At 41.4% G+C, this 23,821-nt stretch overlaps 1 protein-coding gene across 15 annotated transcripts in view; it reads right to left on the bottom strand.

The window, feature by feature from the left end:
* PPP4R1 (protein phosphatase 4 regulatory subunit 1) overlaps window positions 1-23,821 on the bottom strand; it is a 98,845-nt gene that overhangs the window by 10,573 nt on the left and 64,451 nt on the right. For all 15 annotated transcript variants that reach the window (XM_005282652.5, XM_005282653.5, XM_042843260.2 and 12 more), the window contains 7 exons: window positions 21,350-21,457; window positions 20,064-20,129; window positions 13,895-14,053; window positions 11,028-11,158; window positions 10,160-10,692; window positions 3,758-3,933; window positions 1,130-1,225 (listed from right to left, as the gene is read on the bottom strand). In XM_005282652.5, coding sequence (XP_005282709.2) covers window positions 1,130-1,225; window positions 3,758-3,933; window positions 10,160-10,692; window positions 11,028-11,158; window positions 13,895-14,053; window positions 20,064-20,129; window positions 21,350-21,457 — 1,269 coding nt within the window. The remainder of the gene's footprint in view (window positions 1-1,129; window positions 1,226-3,757; window positions 3,934-10,159; window positions 10,693-11,027; window positions 11,159-13,894; window positions 14,054-20,063; window positions 20,130-21,349; window positions 21,458-23,821) is intronic.

Genomic DNA, 23,821 nt, shown 5'->3' with positions numbered 1-23,821 from the left:
ACACAGTAACTGAGAAGGTATGATTAGTCCTTGTAAATACCCAGGCTGAAGTAACAAGGATGAATGGGTGGAACACTTTCAGACTACCGAAACAGAGTAGGAGCATTGTTTGAAACTTAAGAAGAAACAATTTAACTTGGACTTCTCAAACTGCTCAACACTCTTACAAACATTAAAGACTCAATATCCTGTGAGACTGGCAAACTTTATGCCTGTTTAACAAATACATAAAAATAAGTGACTAGTGCTGGTCAGAACATGTTTTTCCCCACCTTGCAGAAAATTTTTACCTTATGGCAAAAAATGAAAACTAATTTTAAATGTTTCATTTTGGGTCAGTTCAATATTAAACTGTGCCTGCCTGAGCTGCTAAAGTGCCTCATAGGAATGGCATTTGGGTGCCTCATGCCCTCATTCTTCCCTATGGGCTGCACTTCTTGGCTAGAACTACTTCTCCCATGATGCAGCACATTCTCCGCTCTTGCTGAGCTGCTGCAGTGCTTCATGGGAGAGTAGAACCCAGCCCACAGAGAAGTATGAGTGGATGAGGTTCCCACACTACAGCTCCCATCAGTTGTTCAGGAGGATATAGTTTAACATCAAATTAAGCCAAAATAATTCTATTTGGTAACAAATCTAAATTTGTTTTTTTCTGCTAAAGTCAAATTTTCAGTGGACAACACACTTTTTGTGAAAAATTCTGTTCAATTAAAAAAAAAAAGTTTTCCCCTGAAAAACAGTTTTAATGGAAAATTTTCAACTGGCTCTGTAAATAAGTCATTGAAGCTGCATAGCAAGTCAGTGGCAGAGGAAAAATTAAAATAAATAGCTTCGGAGTCTTGATTAACAGCTCTACTGTCAAAGCTACACTACTCCGTTAAAAAAAAAAAAAAAAGACTGGCCTGGTCAGTTACAACAGAATAAACTGCCAATGTAACCACTGTCACTGCAGGTACTCAAGGCTGGATTATACAGAGACCTATTGATGAGGCTTTTACATCCTCTGAAAATTACTACAGCAAAGTGGGCCAATGGACTACTAAAGGTGAACCTTCCATCATTATCTTCTGTCTATAAAGTTTCAATTTAATCAGAATTACAAGGGGGGGGGGGGAAAATTCTCATTTACCTGTACTTTGGACTTTCTTTCCTCTTCAGGGCTGAAACTGCTATTGGTGCTCAAGTCTGAATCATTATGAATATAGCGGAGAGTGGAATCTATGTTCTGCATGTGGGGGGGAAAAAGGTCACTTACAAAATGGGACATGCAAGGATTACTCACACACACACACTGAACTTAAATACCATGAAAGGTTGCCTGAGATTGTGGGTATTTTCTTCAAGATTCCAGAGATGTATTTTTGTTTTCAGTATATCCTTGCTGTAGCCCAAATTAAAATAAAAATCTTAACGGACAACTTTTATTTATTTAGATTCAAAATAATAAAGATGCTTCACCAGGCTTGAGGTGATATAATTAAATCATATTCTGTTCTATACAGATTCTTACACCATGCCCACCACCGTATTATCTGAGTGCCTTCCATTAATGCAATAACTCCTGTCACGTGTTGTTTTCTCAAGAAAGGGGAAGGAACTCAAACCAAAATAGGGAAAGAACAAGATAAAGATAATATTTACACAAGTTAGATGAATTCAAGTAAGCAGGACCTGATGAAATTCATCCTAGAGTACTTGAGCAACTCAGAACCATTAATAGTTATCTTTGAGAACTCATGGAGGATGGGTACGGTCCCAGAGGACTGGAGAAGGGCAAACATAGTAACTATCTTTAAAAAGGGCAACAAAGAGGACCTGGGGAAGTATAGACCCGTCATCCTGATACCTGGAAAGACACTGGAAAAAACTACTAAACAATTTGTAAGTACCTAGACATTAATACAGTTATAAGGAATCACCACATGGATCTGTCAAGAACAAATCATGCCAAACTAATCTAACTTCCTCCTTTGACAAGGTTACTGACCGAGTGGTTGTAACACATCTTGACTTTAGGAAGGCTTTTGACACAGTCCCACATGACATTTTCATAAGCAAACTATGGAAATGTGGTATTTGATTAAATTAGTGTAAGGTGGGTGAGAGACAGAGACCCCTTGGCAAAGGGTCCCTTGCTCTTTGCAAACATCGCTCACCTCAGACCTGACAAACTCACTACACCAAATATGTCCTATAGGATATTTATCCATAAAGAGTAACATTTAAGGATCTACAAAAAGCTTGTAACTTGTCAAGATTCATAATCATTGAGAGATGTATATATTTATATTGAAAGTATGGTTTATGGACTTGGAGTAGAAATTAGTCACCAGGAGATAATGTGTCTTAGTGATGGCCCATTCAGACAAGGGGTGGTGTCAACCCCAGCCTGTCTGGCCGCTGATGTAATGCAAGGCTCATTAGGGGTTAGGACAGAGGAACTCCCCTCCTGTCCCAGCTCCACCCATCACTCCCCCTGGGAAGAAGCAGGCAAGCCTTCTTAACTTGCTTACTGGCTCCTGATTGGTTAGTGTTCCCTTCTGACCGTTTACGCCATTGGAGGATTAAGTCTTCTTGGTACATAATTCTGAGTGGATTTTCCCTAGGCAGGGTGTATCAGGGCACCAATACCTCAGGCAAGGGGCAGAAAACGCCCGATAGATCCCCTCCTCTTATTTTGACAGAGGTGCCATTCTTACCTAGGCACTTTTCAAAACATAACTTCACTTTAAAAAGGTAAGAACTTCAATATAAGAGAGCTGGCAGGGTACGTCAATATCTAGGTCATGGTGATATCGCTAAGATTTTGGAATGAGGGCAATCTGCACATCTTCCATCAGACAATCCAAATTAAAAAAAAACGAAACAAAACAAAAAAAACAAAAACAAAAAAACAGATTTTACACATATCCCAATGTATGGAAGGAGCTTCTTATCAACACAGTGAGCAATTCTATCAACTGTAGCAGGTTAATGGCAGCAGAATATAATCTGAAAACTATTTGCATTGACAACCGGCAAGCAACAATCCATGAGGGTTGCATCAAGATTTTATTCTTCTTCTATAGCACTGGAGTTTCAAAGACCATCACACTTGTGCCTCCAAGTGGAGTGGAGTAGTCACAACATTTCTGCCACAACACATAGTGAAGAACAGAACACCAGTACTAAATGCTGTTGTTTGATTGGATGGGGAAAAAATGGGAAGATGATCCACAAGTAAAAACTCAAAATGAGATTGAGTGGTAGTACCCGCCCTCATTCTCCAGAGTCCAGATATTGCCAGAGGCCCACTGCAACACGGCCTCAAGTCCTGATTGTCTCCTGGTCAGAAAAGCGTGTTGCCTGCTGCAGTAAAATGTTTCCACCATAAACAAAATGCATCTCTCTCTCCAAACAGAAAAAAGAACAGTTAACTTATTTTAAGAAGGGCATTGTTTCCAGTAAGACTATTTCACTGCGGCAAACTATAGTAACACAGTCTGTTGAAAGTGACCATTAGTTAGGACTGAGGTTTAACTTCAAGTCCTCAAATGATTCAGATGTACAAATACAGAACGTTGTGAGGATAAACTTTACTTTATGCAACAGGCAGAGCTGCAAAATTAGCAAACAAAACTTGGCATCATTTCAGCCTGAAGTGGGAACAGTTTAGCTATGATTGCTGCAAGAGTGCAAAATACAGCTCTCCCTCTGACTGTAGCCCTGTATTTCTGAATCAAACTGTTTGTATGCCAAACACAGCCACGTCTCTTACCTCAACAGCGTCGCTAATTAAAGGCACAGGATCATCCTGAATTAGTTTATAATTTAGTTGGTCTTTGATGCTCAGTTCATTTTGAGAGTCCATTCCCTTGCCAACACCTGCCATTGTCTCTTCCTGAGGATCCAAACTGGAGGCTCGAAGTGCAGCAGACAACACCTCCACTTGTGCTGTATGCAAAGTGAAACACATTAATGGAAGTGGAAAGAACTGTTACACAGCAACAAAATTGCTGATGGCAACTACCTTTGAAAAATAATTTTTAATTTATGGAATAGCCAAAGAGAGAAGCTGAAAGTTTCCTACTCAATTATCAATGGTTAGTAAATCCTGCAACAGAGGAAACCAGCGAGGATAGGAGGTGATGTAGTCTCACGTTGGCTGCCATTGCCTCAGAAGGCTAAAACAGCACTGGAGCTAAGGGAGTATCTTGTCTATGAGGCAGGAAACTCAAGAGCGAGAGGCTGCTGAGGCAACAGTATCTTTAAAGAAGTATCTTTTACAAAAATGTGACAAACTATTTATGTTGAGGCTCGGTAAATAAACAGATGTGCACAATCTGTAACAGGCAGAACATACACAACAGCTTACTGGCAATTATAGTTAAAAGAATACGGCAAGTAAAGGGTGGGAATAGGTTTGACTCTAGTTTTTAACTGTATTGATTGATTTAAAAAGTTGTATTTTTAAATTTATGAGATCGGGGGCAAGTATTTTTAGGGACTAAATGAATGAGCTGCAAAAGTGCAATTAGCTGTATCCCTGTAAATCTAAGTGGAGAGCAGGATTGCTAAATCTTCCAAATGAGAATAGAAGGGTAGGTCTGGGGCCCTGGAAAATACATATTCAGATGCTCCCACGCCGCAAATTGCTAGAAGGTTGACTGGTCCCATTATGCTGAACTAATTCTGAACAAAGCAACTCTTCTGGAAATGCAGACGCAGCATAACAGAGAGTAGGTTATTCAGTGACAATTGTAAGTCTCAGTCAGGACTTAGAAAATTTTGATCAAACCCTGAAAAGAGATAAAAATGAAATCTGAGGTTTCACTGGCCCTTCTTGCCACTCTTTTCCCCGCCACAAAATTAATTAATTCTGGCTTGCTCTCTCTCATACCTCCCCAATCTTGTTAATGAATTCCGGGCTCTCCTCCTCCAAATGAAGGGAATTACAACTCCTACTCCAAAGAAACTACTGGGCCCTCTATTTCTTTGCACAGCCATTCTAGGACTGCAGGGCTCCAGGGCACACAGGAGCTGCTTGGCCTCCCAGCAACGCTTCTCCGTAAAATCCACTTGGCTCCTCATTCCCCTTCTCTTGAAGTGAAGCCACTACTATTTGGTGCTTCCCTGCTTCTCTCCTTTCCTTCCTCAAAGAGCAGCAGCACCTGCCATTCTGCTCTCTGCCTATCAACTTCCCTTCCTGGAAAAGAGCAAGTGGCTCAGGGATTGCTCTACTTTGTCTTCCACATCCACTTCTCCGCTCCTGTCAAAGCAGCAGTGATTGGGCTGCTCTCTTCCTCTCCTCTTTCCTCCCTTCCAGGGAAGGATCAAGTGGCTCTCTGATCCAAATAAGCCCACTTGCTTGAGCTAAAACTCTACTCGCCCTTTTTTCAAGGCCTCTCCAATACTGTGTACACATTCTGAAATTAAACAACTGAATCTGTTTTTATCATCCGCCTCACTCTACCTCCCATCTTGGAATTTTAATTGTCTCATTTATCCTTGCACCTAAATTTACTCACCTAAGGCCACCAGAATTTATCAAAAACCAGATTAATTTGTATGGCACACCTAACTTTTTTTTTTTTTTTTTTTACACAATTATGACTGACTTTTACATAAAGCAGAATTATAACTCAGCACAATATTAAACACTGAACACACAGCTAGACAACTGAGACACACACAATGGTGTGGGACAGGTAAGGAACATCACATGTGAAGGCCAAACATGAACTGCTGTCTTATATCTCTGGGGGTAAGAACAGCAGGAGCAAATGAGTAAGGATTTGGTCATTATGTAGCCTGGCCGGTTCTGTAACTGACAAGCATTTAATAAAATACCTGAAAGAAAAAAGAGTTACAGTAGGATTGTAATAATCCATACTGACAGGGAAGCCCACTACAAATTACTAAGTAAACAAAAAAGTACTAATACTGTACCATGAAATGCATCAGGTTCATTAGAAAGTATAATTTGGTTTTAATTAATACCATATTTCATATAACATTATAAAGATCTCTACAGCAAACTTTGTAAAATTAATGAAACCTTGATAATTAGAGACCTCACAGTAGTATTCAGTTGTTTCTTCTTTACTGAGAAGTGAGGGAAAGACCCCAATTTTTTTTAAATGCACAAACAATAGATATATGGATAAACAAAATGAATGAGTGAGTTTCTACTATAAATTAAAAAATGAAAGCGATGACTAACTCTTACCAGACTATTCAGGCATGAAATGTTATTCCAGATTTTCAGGAGAGTTAGTTCTTGTGAGGCAAAACAACTGGAAAAATAATTCAACTGAACTTTATCCCGATGCACGTTTAGAAGAACTTACCTTTCCTCTCTTCCCCCCAAACCAGAACCAACATCAAAATATACGCCTTTCATTTTCAGTTAAAATTAAAGAAAGATTGAGGGTCTTTTTCTAAATAGACAATGTATATAGATGCACGACACTTCAAATGTGTATGTGTTTATAGAAAAATACATAACTCAGGAGAAAAAAATTCTTCTACATGGCAGCACATTTTCCCTCTTTATTTTCTGCAGTTTCGCTTTTCTGCTTCCCTTGTTTTCACTCTTTTGCTTTCTGTTTCTTTCCTTAGTGTTCACTCATTATTAGCAGACAAAAAATGCTCCTGTGATTGTTTTAAGTGCTATAATGGTGCAGGTACTGTATTAAAAAAAATAAAATCTACCCTGAAACACCCACTAGGAATATCAAATTCCTTTGAGGCTGCTCTAATGATAGAACACAAACAAGAGGTTTTTTTCCCCAACTTTAACTAACTGATATTTATTATGGGTGGATATGGTAGAGAGACACATACTTAAAGCTGACAGATATTTTCCATTATAAGTCCCTATATTCTGTTACTTGGGGTTTTGCCAAACTATTCATTGGGGGCTGAAATTTTCCATGCCAGGTATCTGCCTCAGACTGAAGTTTTTGGGTAAGTTTCAGCTAAAATGATTCAGCCATTTTTGAGAATGAGATTATGGGAAAATGCTCTTTTGCCCATATTAAAAAAAATTCTTACAACTATTTTGTTGAGAAAATCTAGCTCCTCCATGCTTTAGAGCAGGGACTTGTAATTTGGCACGGTGACTGGTTTGGTGATAGGTATATGCCTTTTGCTGTCCCCATGAAAATTTCCCCAAATTTAGCCAAGTTCTGCCTCGGAAAAACTGCAGTTTGCATATGCTCAATAGAGGCTTGTTTGGCAGCTAAGTTCTCTGAAGCTTCTGTTTGCACTGAGCACGCTCATGGCTGCCGGGGTTGAGCAGGGCTTCCTTTACGATTGCTCTTTCCGGCTGCTGCTGCACCAGGCAGAGGAATTGAGAGCAGGAGATTCTCTCTCCTGTACTACTGATGCTGGCACCCAAGTGTACTGAGGAGGAGGAAGCAGTCACACTGGAATGCAAAGGGGTGAGGAAGGGCTGGGGGGGCGGGGGAGGGTGTTGCAGGACCCAGAGGATGGGGAGGACCAGAACAGCAGGGAGACAAGAGCCGATTGAGAGGGAGTTAGGAGAAACACAGATGCAGAGGGGGACAGTGACAAGCTCGGGGCACAGGAAAGAACGGTCTGTAACCTTTAGACAACATTCCCCTATAGAAACCGGAATTGAAATCAGGTGTCCTGCATCTCTACATTCCTCTGCTGTTAGTGAATAGCTGTGAAACCTACTGGCAAAGTGAGTTTCTCATCCCCCTCTATTGGCTGGTCCAATAGAGGATACAGTCTACTACTGCCAGCTACTCTGTGAGGTAGAGTGCTCAAGGTCCATACTGTAGTCCAAAGGTCTGAACCCTGCTGATACTCAAGTTGTGCGTCAATATGGTTCCATGTGTTAGAATTTCTCTGGTCCCCTGGCTCATTTGTTGCAGAAGTTGGAAGGTGTTTGATATAGCAGGAGACTGCAGGTCACGATTAAAGAAACTGAATTCCACCTTGGAGTACTGAATTCTATCCCTGTCTCTGGTACAGAGTTCTTGTGCGATGCTGGGCAAGTCACTTAAACCTCACTTTTCATAGATGGCCACTAAAATAGCATCTTCCTAGTTTTCTGGGTGCCCAATGTGAAAAACCCCATTTGCAGATGTGCTGAGCACTCGACTGAAATTGGCTGGAGCTGTGCTCTGAACATAGAAAATGCTTTAAAATGCTAAATACTCTGGAAAATCAGGAGCTAGGTGTCAAATTGGGCACCTGAAATTGGTGGACACTTTTGATAATTTTGGCCTTAATCTCTCTGTGTCTCAATTCCCCAGTTATAAAATGGGGAAAGTAATATTACCCACTCTCACACGCATTACAAATAAAACAAAATTCATTTGTTTTATGTGTAAAACACTCTTTTATGATAGTGAAAGCGACCATAAAATTAATAATTTTGTATTCAGTGCAGGATTTAGATGGCGTGCATTTAATAAGCTCTAAGGCCATACATTTAATGAGGGGAATAAAAAGAAATATTGAGTAACTACCCATCCCCTGAATGAGGCAGGGGACTTGTATGGGGGGGGAAAAAAAAAGTATGTGATCACATAATTAAGACTGTATCAGAATACATATGAACAAGGGGGTCAAATTGTTATTGCACAGGCACCCTAGTTCAGGCATTTCCTAACTTTGGAGTATTTGATTTTGCATCTTTAGATTTTTTTTCCATGTAGTTTTCTTGAATAATACACACACACACACTCTCTCTCTCTCTCTATATATATATATATATATTCACACACACACACACACACACACACCCACACACCAGTAAACTGCACCCGTGAGCTTCTTTATATTGAAACCATCCTAAAGTGCAGCTCTGGAATAAGACCAGCCAACATCAAAGCATAGATTCAGAAACAATCTTGTAATACAGAGCACCTCTGAGTATACAAATGCGTTAGCTATGTAGATCCTCATGAAACAGTTTAATATACATTTTGTAGCCGTGTAGAACAAGTCTCTAGAGTCAAACCTAAACAGCACTGGTTAATGTGCTTATTAAGAGAAGTTTAAATAATGTGCTTCTCACCAGTAACTGAACTAGTACATTTTTTCTAGAACCCATTCGTCTTACAGAGCAATGGGCTAGAGTTTTCTTAAAGCAGAACATTTTCATCTGCTGATTTTACGGTAGATTAAACAGGAACAGGCCAAGTCTAATTAAAGTTAGGCTATCAGTGTGTATCCTGTATAATTAGTGATAGGAGAAACACCAAAGTTTCAGGAAAGCATCCAAGCGTTGCTGCTTATTCTGACAGGAGTTTCCCATCCCTCTTTTCTTCTCTCCTTTTTTGAGTGTGCACCCTTCTAGCCCACAGGAGTCTTGAAATCAAGAATACTCCAATCTCCATGGCCACTTTCCTAGCCACAGTGCTGGATTTGCTGCTGCCCTTTTTGAATTTGGCATGCTTTAAGACTTCTCCAGTGCTGATATCCCGACAAACCTGTGATGCCACATAAAGGGCAGTCGATTATTAAAAAGAAGGTAGGGGAGAGAACATTAATTACACTTCAATCTCACAAGATTTATGTGCATCTAGGAGATGGACAGGATTTGGGTCACTTCTAACCTTGTCCCAACCATAATCCTGGCGCACATCAGCAGGCAATGAAAGTTGCTATAGAAGAGCTTCTGAAAACATGGATACCCTAAGGCTATTTCCTTAAAAAATAAACTTGATTGTTCAGAAGGTGAAATCATTCTTATATTCAGGCCTTGATTTTTCAAAAGGGCCTCAATCTGGCTTCCTATTTTGCACACACAGTAACTGCATATGCAACACTGCGCACGATGATTCACAGCACTCAGGTGATTGTCTGCCTGATTATACTGACAAATCAAATAGTTAGACGTCAAAGTACTAAGAATTACAGGTGCAATTATGCACTCGCAATTAACAATGGGAGCAAAACTGCATCTGTAAAATCAGAGGCTGCTTCTCAAAAATAAGAACGTTTTGGTTTGTCATCCTTTTTCCACAGTTAAATTAGAATAGCTAGAACAAATTTGGTTAAACTCAAAATCAAAAGAATTAATGCTTTTGTTTTTTTAAAGTTTCATTCAAAAGGTTAAAAATTAAAACCTCCACAAAACATTAATTATTACAGAAAAACATTTCCAGACACTAAATATACATAAATATCTTCACTATACCTTTAACATCTGGATCATCAATATGAGGCTCCAGATTTTCTATCATTTCTTCCAGCTCCTTTCTTGTGGCCATAGTAATGTTTGAAGAAACTGGCACAGTCATGTCTTTCGTTCCTTCCTGAATTTCTGGGTCGGGCATTATCTGATCAGTTTGCTGAAGCTCTAAATCAATATCTATTTCAGGAAGCGGAGTCCTCCAAAAATGGAAAGAGTTGTACAATTCCTGTTCTGAGAGGGAGTTTTCCTGGGACCTCAACCCAGATTCCTGCAGCGTTGCTATACGACAGAAGCTAGAACTTTGCTCATTCTCATCAGCTATTTCCCCACAAGATCCTGAAGACAAAGTGCAACGTAAGAATGTCTCAGTCTGGTCATCAGTTTCACTCTGAGAATTACTTGGCACAGGGTTATGGTCTTCCATGGTGTTTTCAAGTTTTATTGTAAAATCACTAAAATCAGCATCTGAAGGTGGCTTCTCTGTCCTGCTATGTACATCCTCTGTTGTGACATCTTCTGTATCCCTGATCTTCTCACTGTTGGTTGTCAAAGAAAATAGGCATGAGTTTTAAAAAAACCCAACATACTGGTTATAATTTAGACACTTATGCAAGTTCATAGTCGTGTTCTTATTTTAGTATTTATAGAATTAGTTTTATATATATAATATATATAGATATAGATAGCTGACCTAAGTGAAGTACCCTAAATAACTGAACAACAACTTAGCTAAAGAGGCCAATTTTTGGCAAAATTGGTGTCTTCACTACCCATATGTGTAACCAAATTAAAAGAAAAATTAAAGTCTCCTAAGCAGCAATATCTATATGCAGAAGAAAAATGAAAACTACAAAACCAAGAAAATCCATACCTATCTTCCTCTGCAGATCTATGATCCTCTGTGTTCTTACTTTCTTCGTCTTTAAAAAAATGACCACTGCTGGATGGGTTAGCAAAAGTTGATATGAAAGGCCCCAGGGACTGAAAGGCAGCTTGGCGGACCTAGAAAAATGGGTTCCAGAGAAAATAATTTAAATACAGCTGTTGTATAAATACACCACCAGCTGTTAGGAATGGGAAGAGTTGTAAGGGCACTGGGGAAAGTGACAGGAGAGACTTGCATCTGGTAACAGTGCCAACTAGCTGGATATGGGAAAGTACCAGGCAAAGAGCCTTGAGCAGGGAAAGATTGGGGTGAGAAGTGAAATACAGGAGGAGGACAAAGTGGTCAATTCACAGATCATTGTGCACATCTTCACATTGACTGCAGTTGACAGCATGCTTCACCCTCCCACACTATTTCAATGTTTAAAGTGAGTAAGTCTGAATGCCAACCAAGTGGAGGATCCAAGTGACTGGAAAGGAAAGTGTGGGCCCCTTACTGAATGAGGGAGGCAACCTAGTGACTGAGGATGTGGAAAAAGCTAATGTACGCAATGATTTTTTTGCCTCTCTCTTCACGAACAAGGTCAGCTCCCAGACTGCTGCACTGGGCAGCACAGTATGGGGAGAAGGTGACCAGCCCTCTGTGGAGAAAGAAGTGGTTTGGGACTATTTAGAAAGACTGGATGTGCACAAGTCCATGGGGCCGGATGCGCTGCATCTGAGGGTGCTAAAGGAGTTGGCGGATGAAATTGCAGAGCCATTAGCCATTATTTTTGAAAACTCATGGCGATCGGGGGAGGTCCTGGATGACTGGAAAAAGGCTAATGTAGTGCCCATCTTTAAAAAAGGGAAGGAGGAGGATCCAGGGAACTACAGGCCAGTCAGCTTCACCTCAGTCCCTGGAAAAATCATGGAGCAGGTCCTCAAGGAATCAATTGTGAAACACTTAGAGGAGAGGAAAGTGATCAGGAACAGTCAGCATGGATTCACCAAGGGGAAGTCGTGCCTGGCTAACCTAATTGCCTTCTATGATGAGATAACTGGCTCTATGGATGAGGGGAAAGCAGTGGATGTGTTATTCCTTGACTTTAGCAAAGCTTTTGATACGGTCTCCCACAGTATTCTTGCCACCAAGTTAAAGAAGTATGGGCTGGATGAATGGACTAAGGTGAATAGAAAGCTGGCTAGATCGTTGGGCTCAACGGGTAGTGATCAATGGCTCCGTGTCTAGTTGGCAGCCGGTTTCAAGTGGAGTGCCCCAGGGGTCGGTCCTGGGGCCGATTTTGTTTACTGTCTTTATTAATGATCTGGAGGATGGTGTGGACTGCATTCTCAGCAAGTTTGCAGATGACACTAAACTGGGAGGTGTGGTAGATACACTAGAGGGTAGGGATCGGATACAGAGGGACCTAGACAAATTAGAGGATTGGACCAAAAAAACCTGATGAGGTTCAACAAGGACAAGTGCAGAGTCCTGCACTTAGGACGGAAGAATCCCATGCACAGCTACAGACTAGGGACGGAATGGCTAGGTAGCAGTTCTGCAGAAAAGGACCTAGGGGTCACAGTGGACAAGAAGCTGGATATGAGTCAATAAGTGTGCTCTTGTTGCCAAGAAGGCTAACGGCATTTTGGGCTGTATAAGTAGGGGCATTGCCAGCAGATCGAGGAATGTGATTGTTCCCCTTTATTCGACATTGGTGAGGTCTCATCTGGAGTACTGTGTCCAGTTTTGGGCCCCACACAAAAAGAAGGATGTGGAAAAATTGGAGAGAGTCCAGCGGAGGGCAACAAAAATGATTAGGGGTCCGGAGCACATGACTTATGATGAGAGGCTGAGGGAACTGGGATTGTTTAGTCTCCAGAAGAGAAGAATGAGGGGGGATTTGATAGCTACTTTCAACTATCTGAGGGGGGGGTTCTAAAGAGGATGGAGCTCGGCTGTTCTCAGTGGTGGCAGATGACAGAACAAGGAGCAATGGTCTCAAGTTGCAGTGGGGGAAGTCTAGGTTGGATATTAGGAAACACTATTTCACTAGGAGGGTGGTGAAGCACTGGAATGGGTTACCTAGGGAGGTGGTGGAATCTCCTTCCTTAGAGGTTTTTAAGGCCCGGTTTGACAAAGCCCTGGCTGGGATGATTTAGTTGGGAATTGGTCCTGCTTTGAGCAGGGGGTTGGACTAGATGACCTCCTGAGGTCCCTTCCAACCCTGATATTCTATGAATCTATGAAAGGAGAAATGATGGTTTAGTGGAAACATCATATTTTACATTGTCAGGAATTTATGTTGATTCAATAAGAACCACAGGCTTGAATTCTATTTACTTCTGGTGAGCCTCTCTCACCTCCATTTCTATTACTTCTTTTATTGTACCTGATTATGGCTCACATGCCTTCTCAGAGCCAAAAAACTGGTGATCCAGGGCATTAAAGCTTCCTTTTGGCTCTGAGAAGGAGCCCCTGTTGACAACCCTAACACAGATTTGAAGGATGGATTTTCAAGACCAGGGAGGTGGGGGTGAGGGGAGATGTGAAACATGGAGAAAAAAATCTCAATAAATTCAATTTAATTACATCTGCAATTTTCTGATATTACTGGTGATAAGCAGACTTTTGGCAACACTGAATAGCAGGAAAGCCTGCAGCTCCACATACCTTTTCTCAATGGAAGGGTCCAGTACATTTTAGTGGGATAATGTAGAACAGCCTTCCTCCAGTCAGCAAAACCACCATTATACACAATTACTTGACACAATCATGCACATGAATAAGCTATTTATCTCTAAAATATTAACATCAAAGAAAAAGCAAACCGAAAAATAGGTATTTGATAAATAAAACAAAACTCTTACCCATCGTGAAGGGTCACTGATCAGACTGATAAAAAGCGTTGACAGTTTTGTCCGCCGGACCTCCTGGGATGTTGCGCATGAAACTGCCATGAAGCATTCAGCACAAGCCTTCCGAACTCCCCAAACATTATCAGAACAGAGCTGAAAAAACCTTGGTAACTATATAAAACACAGTAAATAAACTTTTATGCAAGCTTCTGTAGGGGTTACTGGTTGCAATTTATGCTCCTTTACCTCACTACTTTCCTTTTTAAGATTCTTTGTCCTGCTGCTCGCAACAGGATCTGTTTATATAGGTTTTGCAAAGCAAAATGGCATGCCATTTCTACTATCCTCTTAATTAGATCCCCTCAAATTACATCTGACGGATGGGCATCAAAGTGTGTGCACCTGGATGCAAAATTCCTTTTTTGACAGCAAAGTTTTTTCTTTAATTCTCTCTTACCACTGTCTCTCTCCTACATCCAAGTAACTGCCTGACCATAAACTACAAAAAGCATTTCAAAAGACAAACTCTTCACTATGTAATTCCTTTTGAAAGAGGTAATATTAAAGGGACACAATCACACTTGTGTCTGACAACTTTACCTACTACTGTCAGAAAACATTTAAGATTGCTATAGCCATTGTAAAGAGAAGACTCCCAGCTAAAAGCAAATGATGAGCTTCTTCAAAAAATGAAGAATCTCTACTTTCTAATGATATAAAACTCCCATTGCTAGCTCTTATAGGTTGTGAACATCAGACTTTAAACCTGTCACTGCCTATAAACAGAACACTGCCCATCCTGGTCCTTCGGTGAAAAATTCCACATTTGGTGCAAAGAAAGGAGAGGTTACTCACCTCATTCAGTAACCAAATCAATCTTTGAGATGTGTCCCCCTATGGATGCTCCACTTCAGCTGCACATTTGCCTTTGATCAGAGATTTTCAGTAGTACTGCCCGTTCGGCCTGCAAATACACTCCAGACACCCTCATACCCTATACTAAGGATATATGGAGCTGCACGAGCAAACCACTCTCAGTTCCTTCTCTACCATAAAGTCCCGCGAAACAAAACTCTGAAGTAGAGGTGAAGGAGGGTGGGTAGTGGAGCACAGTTAGAGAGACACCTCTCAAAGAACTCCGGTTATTGCACAATGTAAGTAATGACTTCTTTTTCAAGTAGCGTCCCTATCGGTACTCCACTTTAGGTATCCCAGAGTATCCCTTGGAGGAGGAGGGAGCTTTGGAGCTGGATCCAACACTAAAGAAAGGACTATTGTGCCAACAGCAGCTTCTGATCGAGAGGCATATATTAGGATATTGTGTTTGGGAAAAGTGTTCACTGATACCCAGGTTGCCATTTGGAAATTTCAGCCCTTGATACATTTTTAATAGTGGTAGTTTGGGATCTTGTAGAATGGGCTTTTATTCTCAAAGGGGGCTAAACATTAGCAGCCTGGTAACAAACAAGAACACAACTGGAAACCCACTTTGAAAATCTTTGGGTGGAGATTGTGGATCCCCTAGATCTGTCTGCAACTGAAAGAGTCTTGGAGACATTCTAAATGGTCTAATCAGTCCAAATAGAAGGCTAACTCCCTTCTAACATCCAAGGTATGCAAGGCAGCTTCCTCACTAATCTGATGTGGTTTTGGGACAAAACACAGGAAGATCAAGAACTTAGTTAATGTGGAAATTGGGGGATATTTTAGAATGTGGGCGTAATGGTACCTTATCCTTGAAGAAAACAGTAAGAGTGGTGGGATGGAGAGGGATCAACCATCATTGCACTTAATTTCCTGCCTCTGCAAGCAAAAGTGATGGCCACTAATATGCCATTTTCATAGATAAGTTCAGCAAAAAACACAGCGAGTGGCTCAAAAGGAAGTTTCATAAGACAATTAAGGATCAAGTTCAAATCCCATACGGACACAGGCTATCTAATTTGGGGAAAAAGTTTAAGCAATCCCCTGATGAATCTTGCTATTGTAGGATAAGCAAAGACTGAGAACCCCTGGGGACTAAAAGGCTACAAAAGCTGACAAATGAACTCTAATAGAACTCATTAGAAAAACCCAACTTCTTTAAATCCAATCAGTAATCAAGAACAGTGGAAAGAGAAGAATGAAGAGATGAAGAGTTGCTGGATACACCCATGGTGAGTATCTCTAGTAGAGATCTTTCTGCTGTTTAATAGGACCTGTTCTACCTGTCAAACAGAAAATCTCTATCTCTGAGAATCGAGCGTTGAGTCAGAGGATGGCCAGGTTGGGATGGAGAGTCCAACCAGCATTTTGAGACAGCAGATGGGAAATGGTTGGAAGTTGCAATGCTGGACTGGAGGTGAAGTAAATCAGGTAAGTGTGCCAGACCTGCCTCAGCCAAGTTGGGAAATTAGAATGACGCCGTTTCTTTTTCTTGTTTGATCTTGTTCAACACCCTCAGAATCAATGATGTCAGAAGATATAGAGAAGATCTCTCCTGCAAGGAATGAGAAAGATGTCCCCAAGGATTGATAACCCAGTCCTCTCAAGCACAATTTTCTTGCACTTTCTGTTGGCAGGCGTTGCAAAGAGGTCCACTTTCGGAAACCTGGAAAAAAACTGTTTGAGGATCCAAGAGTCCAGTTCCCACTTGTAATCTTGGAAGAAACGCCTGCTCAGATCATCGGCCATGGTGTTTTGCAATGCTTGGAAGATAAGAGGCTGAAATGAGAGTGTGACTGGCTATAAACCAGCTCCACAGCTTTATTGCTTCAGCACAATCGTCCCTCACTGATAATTTATGTAGAATGTACAGATTACATTATCTGTCATGACTTTGATGGACTGGCCCCTGATTAAGGAAAGGAAGTGGATACAGGTGTTCCAGACTGCTTGTAATTCTAGGAGGTTGATCTGTAGGAGACACTCTTGGGGCAACCATTTGCCTTGGATGGTGTGTCCCCATAGGTGTTTGTCCCTTCACACAAGTGATGCATCTAAAGTTATGGTGATAGTAGAAGAGGGTGGGTGAAAGGAATGCCAGTACAGACTCTGGATGAGTTCTTCCACCTACGGAGCAAGTCTAGCGCCTGATGGGCAGACACCAGCTTGATTGGGATACAGACTGTTCTGTGCCACTCCTGGAAGCAGTGAAGTTGTTGTGGCATGTTGTGTTATGACCCATATGACCCAGAAGTTGAAGGCACCTGCGCCAGGAAAGCCAATGACAATGTTTGCGCCCTAGTCAAGTGTGCTGTCAAGATTGCCGGCGGAGGCACTTTTGCCAGCTCATAGCAGTAGCTGATGCAGGCCGTGATCCAGGATGAAAACCTTTGAGCAGACACTGGGCGACCTTTCATTCTGCCTGCCATTAAAACAAACAACTGCGTTGACTAGCAGCTCTCTGTGAGGAGATCCAGAACTCCTTCTCTTAGGAGCTTTACTGGTATCCTCTGTATTCTTATCTTGCAAAGACCTAGACAAGTGGGGCATGGAGGTTGAAGGGGCATTGTCAGGAGTGAAAGTAAAATGGAGCTCTTTCCAGTACAGGACCGCTTCTCCACCCCCACCCCACCCCGGAAGAGGCAGGGCCTCGGGCGGAAGGGGCAGGGCTGGGGAGGGGGAGGTCAGTGTCCCCCAGCCAGTTCATCTGAGCTCCCTGACCTGCGCTGCCTGGGGCTCAAGCAGCAATTAAAGGGTCCAAGGCTGCGGCCGGTGCTTTTTAATCGCGGCCCTGGGGCAGCTACTTCTTTTGCCCCCTTCATTCTCTGTCAGCAGCCGGGAGGTGGGGGGGCCACAAAAGGGACAGCGACATTAAAGCACTTTAACGTTGCTACCCCTTTTGCGCCCCCCACTGGCAGCCCTGCTGGTAGGGACCTGGCAGGGCTGCCGATGGGGGGCACAAATGGTGCAGCAACGTTAAAGCGGTGATCCGGCAGCGCTTTGAAGTCAGCGGTATGGGCTGGTACAGGTAGCTACCTTTTACCGGTACGCCGTACCGGCCCGTACGCCTTACTTTCACCCCTGGGCACTGTGCTCACTAGGAGGCTGACATATGTGGGGTATCTGAACCTGGATCCCAGGCAGGTTTTCTGGATAGTTCTATAATGAGGAGCCAAAGTTTAATCTCACTGTTTTTTCGAGATCTGCTTTTAAAATCTGAGCAGATCTTGCACTTGTCTGGAATGTATGTGTCTCCTAGACAGCATTTACACCAGGAATGTCCATTGCTGACTGGGATAAATTCCTGGCAGGCACAGAAACACTTGAATCCCGGTCTACCAGGTCAATGACGACCCCCAAGGCAAATCCCTCAGAAGGAAGAGGGAGAAAAAGGTGGTATTAAACAGAAAAACCCCAAATTAACTAAAAAGGTACGATTACAAAATAAATAAGGGAACTAACTAAACTAAACCTAGAACTAAGAACTCAAGGCTAAACTAGAGCAAAGCTGAAACAGGCACACTATACTGTGGGAAGTTCACCTGAACAGCTCTATATATCCTCAGTATGGGGTACAAGGTTGTTCGGAATGTGTACATGGGCCGAATGGGCACTGCTACTGAAAAATCTCTGATCAACCTGAAGTGGAGCACCCAGATGGACATTACTCAAAGACAAAACAGTTTTACGGAGACTGTTTTTATAAAAATTGGTGACTGAACTTTCTTAGGTGTTTTGAATTTTTGAAGTAATCCCAGCAGGAATGGATTAGTGGGCAAGGTGCAGATGAGGCAATCACAGCATAAAATTCATCACATGATTATCACCATCTGTGGTATTGCAGCAAGACCAGCAGTGACTTCTATCAAGATAGTACTACAGTTTTCATCACAACCCTATTTTCAGTTGCTCAAGCAATCTCCTTTTGGGTTGAAATTTTCCAGACTTTTTGACTAAATGTGGTTTTTAAAAAAATAAAATTTCAGCAGAAGTCATTCAACTGTTTTTGAAGTACCAGAAGAGTGGGAAACAAACACTTCTTCCATCATGAAAAGAGATTCCTGCCTTTTTTTTTTTTATTAAAACTCAGCAGCTGAAATAGTTGGGGACCAAAAGCTGAATTTTACCACGGAAAACATAAGCGGATAGCATAAATCACCAAGGGGCTAAGGAGAGCTCCTTCACTCTTCGTAAAAGTGCTCAAGATGGAGCCCCACTCTACATTCCTATCAGCCTCTTAGAGGAGACAAGGTAGCCTGATGGGGTCTACCCTACTAGTTTCAGATTATGAGATGCACACATGCTTTTTAAATATGTTACGGACTGTTATAAAGAGAATGGTGATCAACTGTTCTCCATGTCTACTGAAAGTAGGACAAGAAGTAATGGGCTTAATTGGTAGCAATGGAGATTTAGGTTAGATATTAGGAAAAACTTTCTAACTATAAGCATGGTTAAGCTCTGGAATAAGCTTCCAAGGGATGGTTGTGGAATCCCCATCAATGGAGGTTTTTAAGAACTGATTGGACCAACACCTGCCAGGAATGGTCTCACTTTACTTGGCCCTGACTCGGTGCAGGGGGCTGGACTTGATGACTTATCAAGGTCCCTTCCAACCCTACATTTTTATGACACTATTGCCAATTTTTTGCAAGCTGGAAGAGCTATCAGTCCTGCAGCATAAGTTCCTTTCTTGTCCCACCACCATCTTTTTTTTTTTTTTTTTTTTAAACCCTACTAAAAACTATATTAAATGTACATGCAAGCTGTGTCAGCACTCAAAATTCAGGAAAAAGCCCAAGCTGAGGATATGCAGGCAACCTCGACTCTACCCCCGTATGCACAGGCCTGACAGCATTTGATCATTTCATGATCTCATACTATTTTTCAAACAACTCCTCACCTTACACATGTATCCGAGGTTGCAGGGGTGAAAAAAAAATAAAATTCTGTGGTATTATGTACTTCAGACAGAACTGATGAAAGTCATTTAACTACAAAATGTTCAGAGAATGAGTGATGAAAGAGGAAGTGGTTCTGCATAAATAATGTTATGTAATTGTGTAAATGTAGTGCAATACAGTCTTTAAATGGACAGGATTCAGGTGCATGTGCAAATTTAACTTTGTCATTTCTCAACTTTTGAGTTCTCTTAGGTAGTTTTTTGGTAAGGAAGGTGTTAGATGAGAGAGTGAGGAGAATATATATACACCTAGAGCCATAACTCAAAAACCTGACTTTTGTACAAAAGACTTACAAGCATTTCTTCAGTGGCTTGCTGCCCAACCACACTGCAGATATCTCCAAAATTGGCTGCACATACCTGTACACAAAAGTTAGAGATAAGTAAATTATATTCATTGATAATAACTGATTTATGATCATTACAATGTTTCATCTTCTGCAAAGGTATTGTAATAGCCCGCACAACCACAATTTTAATACACCTCTACCTTGATAGAACACTGTCCTCAGGAGCCAAAAAAATCTTACTGCGTTATAGGTGAAACCGCGTTATATCGAACTTGCTTTGATCCGCCAGAGTGCACAGCCCCCCGCCCCGAGCACTGCTTTACCGCGTTATATCAGAATTCGTGTTATATCGGGTCACGTTATATCGGGGTAGAGGTGTATACTCACCATGATAAAGTCAACCTGAAATCAAGTCAGTTTCAAAAAACTGTTAGAAGTAGTTTCAGGTACTACACCTTACACCTGCCAATTTCTGTGGTTTTAAAAATCACAATTTATTATTTTTTTAAATGTTTTATCTCCCCTTCTTCCATATGAAAGAACTATACAAAGAATGTGAGACACTAACTAGATACAAAGGAGAAAGTGAAAGTTATTATAAACAAAGTGTTATCAAATACACACAGTAAAACTGAAAATAAAAAAAGAAGAGAAAAATATTTTCTTCTGTAGTATCAGGTGCTCTTTGGTACAAAATGGAACCAAATTACATAGCTGCAATGTCTAAATTCCATGGAAGCATTAATTTATTTTAATACACTGATATAAAGCCAATGCTAGCCCAATGGGAGCCCTAAGCAGCAATATCCCCCCCCCCTCCCCCCACAATACTAAACCAGGCAAGTTCTTATAATAAAAAGTGAATAGGGGGCCCCTTTGAGCTGCTCAGGGCCCTAAGCAATTGCTTAGTCTGATTATGCTCAGTGTTGGCTCTGCCTTGATATACCCGTCCTTCCCTCCCAGAGAGCTGTGGGTCAGGCAAACGAAACTGCATCAGTTTACACTTGATTCATGTTTTCAAGGTTATCTCTACACCCATAAGGGCTAGAAGCAGAGTTTTATTTTTAAATAAAAGCCAAGATTCTAGAATACAATTCTGCAGCAATTTCCACAGCTGCTCAGTCGTAGACTATATGGGGCCCTATAGCTTTCATTTATAGTTATCTTCGGTATTTCAGGTAACAATAGCAGATAAAAATAATTTCAGACAAATGTGATTTTTAGGTTGACTATATTCCTTTAAATCTCAAGTAAACAGCTGAACCAAACCAGACAGGGAAAAATTCATACCTTACGAACGTGAAACATTCTGCAATCACAGCACATCTCACAAAACCTAGGAAGAATGAGTCTCTCTGTGATGTCTTTCCCCACCATAGAGGCCATTTTGCACATTATCTAATGAGAAGAAAAACACTGATTAGGAATGCCTATGCAACAGAGAAACTAGTTTCACAAGCATTAAATAACCTTTCTGTATTATTAAAGTTGTAACTACAGGCAAGTTAAATCCTGATGCACATGATCTTGAATTTTTCTGATACCTTTAAATCTCATATTGAAAAGTGTGTGCTTTGTAGGCAGCTCAATTGATTATTTTCTTTCCCTGTGTCAAACTGCAATAGAGAATGAGAGAAACTGTTCTTCCCAATATAAAGCAACAAAATCAGAGAGTTAAGTTATGGAAAAAAGTGACTACAAGGCATTCTGGAAAGTTGGTAGGAATGAACTCTTAATATTAATGCAGCTATCTCACAATACTGTATATTGAACAGTACAGAAATAGCAAATGAATTAGCCTTAAAACGGTCAAATTCAGGGACTTCATTTCTCACCTCCACTTATTAAAACACTTCAACACTTAAAAGCAATTTTCTGACATTTTAAACCAAAGTGCTTGATTTCTAGTTCTTTAAGTTTAACAGAATAAATAATATAAAGTTTAGTATAATAAAATGATTCCCACAACTCTCAAAATATTCCATATTTACAAAGATTTCTAAAATTCTCTTTATGGCTCATTTGTAATGCCCTATGTGTAGGTTACTGAAAAAAGTGGGTCATGGAGCAATTAGCCCAAAGAAAGTGACAATTTCTCCTTCTAATTGTTCTTTCATTCTCTCTAATTTTTACCGCAGTTTTGTTAAGAAAAAATGGAGGTAACTGAACATAATACTGTGATAAGCTGTGAGATCACTTTTGATGAAATAAACTATCCTTCAAAATCAACTTCCGATAATTTTCAAGTATACATTTCTATACTTTGTTGATGCTTGAGATAAGTTTCTTTAGTGCCAATTTAGATTATCTAGGGTTACCATATTTAACAAATAAAAAAAGAGGATGCTCCACGGGGCCCTGGCCCCGCCCATTTCCCACCCCCAGCCCTGCCTCAACCCCGCCCCTTCCCCGCCCTAACTCCGCCCCCTCCTCCCTCCCACTCCCAGCCACGCGAAAAGGGCTGCCCGAGCGCTACCGGCTTCACAGTTTGCTGGGCAGCCCCCAGACCCTGCGCCCCCGGCCGGTGCTTCCCCAGCGCAGCTGGAGCCCGGGAGGGGAAGCGCCCAGCCGGGGGCGCTTGGACTTCGGGCAGCCCCTATGCCTTTGGACCCTGCGCCCCCGGCCGGGCACTTCCCCTCCCGGGCTCCGGCGGCGCAGGGGTCCGGAGGCATGGGGGCTGCCCAAAGCCCGTAGCGCTCAGCTCTTAAACAGAGCCCAAGAGTCAGGGGAGGAGCAGAGCAGCCGCGGGAGGGGAAGTGCCCGGCCGCCATTTTCCCGGACACGTTCGGCTTTTTGGCAATTCCCCCCGGACGGGGGTTTGATTGCCGAAAAGCCGGACATGTCCGGGAAAAGCTGGACGTATGGTAACCCTAGATTATCAAAGCTTCCATACCTTCATAACAATGAAAATGGACAGTGTGAAGCAACTCAGTTTTAAATTTTATTCCACCTCATGTATGTTTATTTTTAGACTCCTTGAGGAAGGTACTGTCATTTATTGTATATTTGTATGGTGCCTAATACATTAGCATCCAACCTGGTTGCTGTCTTTAGGCACAAGCCACAATTTTAAATAAAATAACGACATTTAATAAATATTAGTGTTTTTGTTTCAAAGTGATTTGCATAGTCCCAGGCAGACTGCAAAGAGCTACAAAAGGATCTTTCAAAACTGGGTGACTGGGACACAAAATGGCAGATGAAATTCAATGTTGACAAATGCAAAGTAATGCACACTGGAAAACAATCCCAACTATACATATAAAATGATGGGGTCTAAATTAGCTGTTACCACTCAAGAAAGATCTTGGAGTCATTGTGGATAGTTCTCTGAAAACATCCACCCAATGTGCAGTGGCAGTCAAAAAAGCAAACAGAATGTTGGGCATCACTAAGAAAGGGATAGATAATAAGACAGAAAATATCATATTGTCTCTATATAAATCCATGGTATGTCCACATCTTGAATACTACGTGCAGATGTGGTCGCCACATCTCAAAAAAGAGAAATTGGACTTGGAAAAGGTTCAGAAAAGAACAACAAAAAATTAGGGGTATGGAATAGCTATCATATGAGGAGAGATTCATAAGACTGCGACTTTTCAGTTTGGAAAGGAGATGACAAAGGGGGGATATGATTGAGGTCTATAAAATCATGACTGGTGTGGAGAAAGTAAATAAGTGTTATTTACTCCTTCTCATAACACAAGAATTAGGGGTCACCAAATGAAATTAATAGACAGCAGATTTAAAACAAACAAA

The sequence above is a fragment of the Chrysemys picta genome, chromosome 2 (assembly GCF_011386835.1).
Source record: "Chrysemys picta bellii isolate R12L10 chromosome 2, ASM1138683v2, whole genome shotgun sequence".
In the NCBI taxonomy this organism is placed as follows: Eukaryota; Metazoa; Chordata; order Testudines; family Emydidae; genus Chrysemys; species Chrysemys picta.
This window is presented reverse-complemented; position numbering and strand designations above follow the sequence as displayed.